At 38.7% G+C, this 9,468-nt stretch overlaps 1 protein-coding gene across 2 annotated transcripts in view; it reads left to right on the top strand.

Moving 5' to 3' along the window:
• Nucleotides 1-767: 767 nt before the first annotated feature.
• Nucleotides 768-9,468, top strand: part of PIN1 (peptidylprolyl cis/trans isomerase, NIMA-interacting 1) — a 51,200-nt gene continuing 42,499 nt past the window's right edge. The window contains exon 1 of one of the 2 annotated variants that reach the window (XM_039350346.1): nt 768-920. In XM_039350346.1, coding sequence (XP_039206280.1) covers nt 863-920 — 58 coding nt within the window. In that variant the 5' untranslated portion in view covers nt 768-862. Of the gene's footprint in view, nt 921-3,525; nt 3,656-9,468 lie in introns of those variants that run through there. The other variant, XM_039350347.1, reaches the window with a different exon arrangement.

Genomic DNA, 9,468 nt, shown 5'->3' with positions numbered 1-9,468 from the left:
GTAAGTTGAGGACTATCTGTAGTTTCAGAGTAGGAGGGTTTAAAATGATCTTTGCTAGAGATCAAACTGCAAATGGTCTGACCCTGACATTAAAAAATTACCCAAGAAATTTACATTGCCAATTGTACCACAGGCTGAGCCACAATAAAAGATGGCCTATAAATGTAATAATAAAAACCTGTACGGAGAACCCATATGCCAAGACTGGAATTAGATGGGAGGCTCCCCTATGACTAATACTATCCTTTCAGTAGTTAGCTTAGCACAGTTACTGTTTGCAGATTGAATTTCAAAAGAGGCCGTAACTAATCTTGGAATTGGAGAAGTGAGCAACTTATCTGCCTGCATCACTAGCTGATTTTGACTCCATTTCATTATAGGCAATTCTCCTCGAGCTTTAACTCTCACCGTTTCCAGCTAAAGGCAGGAGGTTTTTATGGATGCATTTCAAAATGGGGCGGGAGTCACCATTTTAGAGAATGTTATCCAGCTTGCGGATATTTCCATCTTTACACTTCAAAAGACTCCGGGCTTTTAAAGCCGATCCACCCTCACCCTCCTTTCGACCTTCCGCCGCCTCCATCTCTTCTCTACCAATAGTTTCAGACTCAGATCGTGGACAGGTTAGATAGGCTTTCTCCGAGAGGGATTCCATCGCCTTCTTTCTTTCTTTTTTTCTTTTCTTTTTTTTCACAAAACCCGCCAATAGGAACGAGGCTTTCCCGCCAGAGCGGCCAATGGCGGGAAGAAGCGCTGGTGTCGCGAGAAAGGCCGCTGGTGCTATTGAGCGCGTGCGGTGGCGGCGTTGCCAGGAGAAGTGGGCGTGGCCGGCTCTGCGCTTGCTGCCGTGAGAAGAGGAAAGATGGCGGAGGAGGAGAAGCTCCCCGCGGGCTGGGAGAAGCGCATGAGCCGCAGCTCCGGTACCGCCGCGGAGGGAAGGGTTGAGGTTGGGTCTGGAGGGGTGTCCCGGGAGGTTGTTATGTGCACGTCCCCGTCTCAAGCGACGAGAGAGGGCCTGACACACGGAGGTTGGGGGGGGCGGGGTCAGTGAGGCCTTTTTTTTACCCGAGGGAGTGGCGGCCTTTTTCCTTTGGAAAAGAAGAGTTCCCGTGAAAAGACGGTTGAAGACGGGGAGAAAAATCTCTGGTCTCGAACGGAGGCATTTGAATTTGGATGGAATGCTTTCTGAGGGGTATTCAGTAAGGCGTACGTGTTCGGGCGGGCTGCATGCTAAACGCCTGCTGCTACGGCTTCTTCGAAAAAACAGTGCAGGCTCTTGAAAACTGGCATTATGTATATCGCTTCCTTCCCCCCTCTCCATTCTTTTTTAAATCTTCCCATTTCTCTCAGTATTCTTTTGCCCTCCTTTTTTGCTCCATCCCCCTTTCCCCCCCTCTCCCCATAGCTATTCCTTTCTTTGACGCTGTTTTAAAACAATAAAAAATAAACTTCCAATTTTACCATCGTTTTTCTTATTCGTTTCAATGAAATAAGCACCCACCCACCCACCCCTACCTGCCTTTTAAGGGGTTTTCCCCATAGGCCATTTCATTAGGAATCTTGTGTTTTCCATGACTAAACTCCAGAATTATGTAAATGAAGGTAATTTGGCACCTTCCCAGTTACATTTTTGACCCGATGCTGTGAATTCAAATAGTGATGTGCGTTTCTGGGACGGGAGAGGGGAGGAGCTGTTGTGAAAATCATGGAAGGAACTCTGATGAATCAGAGGAAGGGTTCCTCCACTGCAGTAACCAGAAAATTAGCAATGGTGGCCATTCTGAAGCATTTAGGAAACAAATCAGCAGAACTTGAAGCTGTTTGTTGTACCTCTTTTCCACTATTCCCCTCCCAAATATGCAAACAGTATGCAGCATTAATTCCCGAACATGGACACTCTCATTTATTTTAAGAAAAGAACATAATATCTTCGCTCGTGAATTTGCTTGTGAATTTGCTTAATCTCTTCTTCAAACACTTGATTTTATAGCAGTGAATTCCCTACGTTATGCATTTTGTAAAAGCATTTGCTTGTGGCAATTCTCTATCATTGTGTGAACTCAAATTCTAGTTTTCTAAAAAACAGAAAATGCCAGTTAATTTTCTCCATATTCATCATTTTGCAAAAAAATTACAGTTACTTCTATCATCAATGTTCCTACTGCTGTTGCACGATGATTTAACTTCTTTTGAGCTCTCCACCATGACCCTATTTGCCATTTTCATGCCTGCTTATCAGTTCGAAGGTATATAATGGGAAGATTTCACTAGATTAAATAATTTGTCTTCTACAAATTATTTTATCTGTTACCTTGTCCTCTAGCCCGTTTAAAACATGTATCGGTCCCTTGGGAGACTGATTTGTGATGCATACTAGCCATTTATTGCTACCCTCAACTTCCTACTTAAACTATTTCTGATTAATTAGATTTATTCTCTTCTCACATACTTTATAGAAGCCTTTGGTGAGGAAGTTTTTCATGCATTTGTATAAAAGTATAAGTAACTGGCCACTATACATGTTTTCTAACACTAATTGAATTTGAAAAGGTTTTAAGGTAATATATTCCTTTATAGAAGATACACTGTTCAGCAAAGTGCTGTTTTTGGATATTTAATTCAGCCCCTGATTTTGATTTCAATCAATTTATCTGAAACAGTTTCTGGGTCTATAATATATTTTTATAAAAAGAAAAAAGTATATTACCTTTTGAATAATGACTGATTATAACAACTGCATTGCATTATGACATTTCTCCCCTGATTTTCATCCAAGGTGGAGGCAGGGCTCCTGCCCATATTTTATCTTGGTAACCACTCTGCAAGAAGGTAGGCTAGGTTGAAAAATAATTATCCATTTGAGATTTTATAAGTGGTATACATTGGAAGCTGGATTTCCCCAAAAGTACTATAGTTTGACCATGCTTTAGCTACAATATGCCATCTAAACGCATAGTTTTTTAAAAAAAATTAGTATGTCTGTTAAACCTAAATGTAATCCTGTTGCATCTGCTTGATATAATTCTTTCTCCTTTTAGAAAATAGGCTTTGTTGACTGCATTTTCTGCAATCATGGCAAATGCATTCAGCTGCTCTGTAGTTTTGCTTAGTATTCTTTTCAGTCTTGTAATTCTGATTTTCCTCCCTCCACTTCTGGTGGATTTAGAGATACTGCAGTTGGCTTGCTAATTATTAATAAGCCAAACATTACTTGGAAAAATGCATCTTTTATAACAATTTGCTCAAAATTATTTTAATATTTGCAGAAGTAGAAAAACATTGATAAAGCAAATGGTAAAACCTCTCCCCCCTACAGCAGTGTTTCTCAACCTTGACAATTTTAAGGCATGTGGACTTCAATTCCCAGAATTCCACAGCCAGCAACGCTGGCTGTGGAATTCTGGGAGTTGAAGTCCACATGCCTTAAAATTGTCAAGGTTGAGAAACACTGCCCTACAGCATTAGAAAGGATTACATGTGTGTAGTCACAGGAAATAATAGAAAGAGGAAGGACTACAGATCAAATCAGGAAGTACAGAGGCATTTAGCCAAGCTACTTGCTCTCAGCAGGGGATATATTCTCAGAGCATTAGACAGGTTCATATTGTCCAAGGAAGAAAATTGTGCTAAGAGATGGAGGACGAAAAAGAAAAAGGTAGGATGTATTGAAGATTTGTGGAGTACAAAATATTTTAAAAAGAACTGAAGGGGTTATCCACCTCTCTTCCCTGCCCTAATGAATAATGACTGAATATGCCAATCAGCCTTGTGGAATGTCTTATCAGTCAGAAAGAGAAACAGGAAACAAGAGAGGAGTTATATTGGATGAGTAAAATTCTGAGTGTGAACACTCACATTCTGCAGCATTTTGTTGAAGGTCCTACTTAGGCTTTCTAAATCGCTTTGCTTTTTCATTTACTTTATCAAAAAGTCAAATTTGCTTTTGTTGGCATTGGGTTCTTTTTGCTCTTCTTAATTTTAGACTTCCACTTTTTAAAGGAAGTTTTTTTTGTCTCATGACTGTTCGTTAACCACAGCGACATCTTCTCAAATCTATTTGCATCTCTTATAGCCGAGTTTGCATTCATTATATTGTTAGTAACCCTTTTTCTTTCAGAAAACTGGAACCTTCCTGCAGTAAGTCTGCTTTGACTTATGTTTAAACTAATGTACCTATTTTGAGATGGCCATTTTTGAAGTTAAATATCACATTGGGCTTCCCCTACAGATTTCACTTTATTCTTAAATTTCTTATGCTGCCCATACAGTGACTCTGAGTGGCATAGAATTTTTTAAATTTGATAGCAATATAGTTTATAATGAGCACCAGATCCCTGACACCACTTTGGCTAGAATTGTAAGTAGCTATTGTATAGTCAGCATGCAGTATTTTAGAAATGTCATGATTTATTTGGGACTATTTATCTCTATAATGTAGGAGGAAGATAGCACCCAGATTTATAGGATTTCTCTAACTGGTTCATTTCTCCCCAACTTATAATGGGTTGTGGAAATATTGTACAGGTCTGGGAACATGGTACATAGGCTGGTATTTTTATCTGAAAGAAATTTGCTTTTAGGTTTGGGCTCTGTATATCTTTGAAGCATACATATACAGCTGCATTACATTCTGTGTACTTTCCTGTTTATGTATACATTTGATATCTGAATATAATAATAACACTTCCTATTTTGCAAGGTTTCTCATTTATTCATATATCTACCATGTTTACCTGTTTGGGTCAGAATATTTCTGGCACTATTGTGTGAAAACATACATATTATGTAAATCAGGTTTGCAAAATATATGACATCGCTTCCATGACCTGCAGAGTTCATAGAATTTTTTAAAAAGCCTCCCTTTTCCAGTTTTGGAAGGGGGTTAAAGTGGTGACCTTAAAGCCCTTCACACATCCAAAAAAACAAATTGTGTCCACCTAGTTTAGAATATAAAATTTGACATGCCGTGCAAACTGCCTGCAGCCTACAAACCAATAGAAATCATGTACTCCTGGTTTTGGGTGAACCAAACTTCCTATTTTATTTTATTTTGACATATCAATTATGCTATTGTATTTTCCTAAGAAATCAGGTTGAAAACTGGTTTGAGAGTTTTTTTATCTGATTCCGTAACAACTGAAATACAGTTTAACTTATTTTTTTTTTCTGCATCTTGACATCTTGATAGCAATAGCACTTGGACTTGCATTTGCCCTACAGTGCTTTACAGCACAGGGCTTTACAGCATTCTCTGAGCGGTTTACAATGTCAGCATATTGCCCCCAACAATCTGGGTCCTCATTTTAAAGACCTTGGAAAGATGAAAGTCCGAGTCAACCTTGAGCCCTCTTGGGATCGAACCCCAGTACTGCATTCTAATCGCTGTACCACCAGGGCACCTCGATGAGGCTATTTTACTCACACATTGAGTTTGTTTAGCTTTTCATTAACTCTCAGGATAGGAAAGATTAAGCTTCAATTATGTAACTTAGATTTCAGATTGTTACAATATCTCCATGTTATTTAGACCCCTACAGTTTGCAATAATCAGTCTTTGCATTAGATAAAGTAAGCCATACTGTAATCAGACACCAGTCACAAACTGGGCTGTGTGTTTGATTATTCAGTTTGATATTACTGATCATTTTTTCTCACTGTTCTTAGAAATTTTTCTAGATCTCAGCTGAAAAATAGCAGATTGCTGATCAGTTCCTTCAATTTATTGGGTGCACTATCTAACCCAGTGATGGCGAACCTTTTGGAGACCGAGTGCCCAAACTGCAACCCAAAACCCACTTATGCATCGTCGGGTGCTGGGTGGGTGTGGCCCATTGGGTGGGCGTGGCTGGGTGGTAACAGCAGACTGGGTGGGACTAAAAAGTTCAATCAATCAATTCTAACTTTGCAAGATCTTTTTTTTTCCTGCGAGAAGTTGAAATTGATTGATTGAACCTTTTTTTTTTTGCACATGGCGGCGGAGGCCTAAAACAAAAAGGTTTTATAAAACCCAGCTGAAGGCCTAGGACTGGGGCAACGGCGTGTGTGCCCACAGAGGGGGCTCTGAGTGCAGCCTCTGGCACCCGTGCCATAGGTTCGCCACTACTGATCTAACCTTTTCTGACTGATGATGATAATCATGCATACGTTACCTTGCTGAAAACATAGCATAGTCCCCACACCTTTGGTAGCTTCTAACCTGTTTTTCTTTTGGAGGGGAAAAATACTTTTAAAAACTAAATGGTGCACACTGAGCCTTGTTCTTAGGTTTGTAGCACTAATGGTTTAGCTTTTGTTTTCTTGAGTTCCATATCTTTGCCAGAACTATGCAGGTACATTTGCATATTTTGGTTTCTTGTCTTTGGACTTTCTTCAGCTTCCACAATGAGGTACCCTTATAAATGTCCCTAAATATGTGCATAAGAACTTGTCCAAAATGTATTAATTCCTTCATGGATTAGATTCTTTTTATAATTGTAAATGTGGGAAGAAAACAAAGCTGATAATTCCTCAGTACCTTGTTGGAACTCATTGCAGCTTCTGAAAAATCATGGGTGTGCCGTGCTGCCTTCAAAAACACAATGTTGTGTAGGTAGGATAAAATTGTTCATTAGAAGAAGGCAAAATCATTGAGAAGTTGTTTCCGATGTTCTTCTCAAGGTTTAAAGGAGAAGAAACTAAGAATGTACTCCCTTATAAAGTATTCAGGATGGATTCCATATTTAAGTTCATTTTACTTGTGTTTTTATTTATTTATTTTTTTGATTAACAGTTGGAAAATAGTGATACCTAAAGAAATAAAAATGGTCCAGAATTGTGTCAACTCTCTTCCCCTTCAGTCTGAGGTGTATTTGTATTTATCTTGTGACATCATGATAAAGTCAAGGTTTTTAGAACTTGGTTAAAACTAGAGTGATCCTGGGATATAACTTACAATCTATAAGATTCTTTTAGGGAGATAATAAGATGCAAAATTATTGGAGCAAAATGGCGTTCTTCATTCCACATTACATGTGTGCTCCATCATACCATGATTTTATATGGAGACTTGGAGAGGATATTAATCAGTAAAATAGCAGATACAGGCTCTTTGCCACCACTGGCAATAGATAGTTGAACAAAGGACGTGAGGAACTAAGACATGTTCAGAGTTAAAAATAAATATTTTTTTTGCACATTATAAAAGATTGCTCTTGCCTGTATGTACGGTTACTGCTTTTTCAAAATTAACTGAAATAAGGAATTTCAAATTTATAAATTATAATGTCTTTCTGTAAACTATCCTCTTTTTCAGGCAGATTGACAGTGCAAAAAATACATTTGGCAAATGTAGATAATATTGCCCTGCTCTTAAATTTTTCACATATCCAAAAATAATTTTGCTTTGTTGATCTTTTTAAGCAGTTAAGTTTGTGCTCTCCATTTGTATTAGAAAGAAGCTTTGACTAAGGAATCAAAATATTGCATTTTGTTATTACTATATTTTTCATGGTATGTGTTGAAGTGAATCCTTGCTATTACTTGCAGTCAGTTCTGTGTTTCTTTCTGCTGTTGGACTAGGTTCAGGCTGTAAAGCACATAATTTTTTTTACTTCCATTGCTTATTTAAATGTTTTTGCTTGGGTTAGAGTTAAGAGTTAGTCAGCGTCCAATTCTGTGTACATTTGTTTCCCATAGCTTTCATTTGCTGCTAGCAAATGACTTATTACCATAACCTGCTTTGCTCATAAGGACATTTTTGCTATATATATATTTTAAATGAGTTACTTTTTCCAGTTAAGATTTAATACAGCTTTGCATATACATTCACAACATTTACTAGTTCACAAAATTTTAAAGGTGGTTGCCATCAAAATGCACATCAGTTTATGAAACAGTGGAAATTAAAAAGTAAAACGATTAAGAGTCGGCTGTGAATGTGGATTGAATGAAAAAATGAGAGATAATAGAAATACCGTATTTCCCCGAAAATAAGACTGGGTTTTAATTTTTTTTTGTTTTTTGCCTCCAAAAGAGACACCAGTTCTTATCTTTAATACTCAACTCGGGCATCGACAACCCCACCCAGCCAGCCCACGTCTTCTGACCGAAGGAGTAGCTTCATTCTGCAGCTGCATTCCGGCCTGCATTTTGCAGTCAGGCCTTTCTGGAAGGCCTATGCAGCCGAGTACCGAGCTATGGATTCAATCCATAGCTCGGTTCTTGGCTGCAGTGGCCTTCCGGAAAGACCTGTGACTGAGAAGTGCAGGCCTCGCTGCAGAAGACGCCACAGAAGAAGTGGGCGGGCGAGGAGAGGCCTGGCTGCAAGGTGAGTGGGTGCGGGGCGCGTGGGGCAGCTCCAACCCCCCACCCCCACCCTAGCTTCATTTTTAGATGTGTGACTTATATTAGGCCTACCTCCAAAAATCAAGCTAGGGGTTATTTTCAGGGCAGGCCTTACTTTCGGGGAAACGATATCTATACCAAGAAGTTTAGTTATATAAAGACAGTGAACAAGTACGTGAATGGATTGTATCAATAGGGAAGGCTGAGAAAGTCATAGTTGGATGGAGTTGATGAGATCCTCAAAAACAGAGCAGTGGGCTTTAGATTAGGAAAAACATTAACTACCACTTCAATCAATTTCATTGGGAGTGTTTATAGGAAGCACATATATGTGTAGCATCTATACTGAAGTTTTCAAAGACGAGTTAGAAAAGAAGGGCATGTTATTTGTATGGTATTTTAAATTTCTAAAAAGTTGTGAAATGGATTTTTGCAACCAGGTTCAAATGTCAGGGCACTACATGGGACATTTTACATTTAGACAATTGATGCTGTGACTTTTCTGAGCCTCAGTTGGGCTAAGAAAGAAGTTTTGGTGTGTGAAGTTCTGTACAGATAGTCCTCAATGTATGACTGTTCATTTAACAACGGTTCAAAGTTACATCGGCCTTGGAAAAAGTAACTTATGATCTGTCCTTGAAGTTACAATTGTCACACACACACCACCCTCATTTAATCACAATTTGGGTGTTTGCCAACCGTTCCCATTTATGACAGTAGCGATATCTTGCGGTTGCTTGATTGTGATTTCTGACTTTCCCAGCCAGCTTCTGACAAGCAAGGTCAATTGGGGAAGTCAAATTCACTTAACAACCACATGGTTCACTTAACAACCGTGCTTACCGTTTGTTTAATGATTATGGTAAAATTGATTATAAAATTGGATGTGGTCATGTGATGACTCACTTAATGGTCACTTTGCTTAAGGACCGAAATTCTGGTCCCATTTGTATTTGTAAATTGAAGATTATCTGGAGTTCACTACAGTGTTTTAAAAAAGCAGTCAACAGTTTTTGCAATGTCATGCTCTGCAGCCTCTTTTCCTGTTAATTTCTTTGGCCTTGGAATGAATATAATTCAAACATAAAATAGTTATTGCCTAACAGTATATTCTGGAAGATGAGCTGCCATCATATTATTCTAATA

Source organism: Crotalus tigris, unplaced genomic scaffold (assembly GCF_016545835.1).
Source record: "Crotalus tigris isolate CLP2741 ecotype Arizona unplaced genomic scaffold, ASM1654583v1 scf7180000018323.1251302, whole genome shotgun sequence".
Taxonomy (NCBI): domain Eukaryota; kingdom Metazoa; phylum Chordata; class Lepidosauria; order Squamata; family Viperidae; genus Crotalus; species Crotalus tigris.
This window is presented reverse-complemented; position numbering and strand designations above follow the sequence as displayed.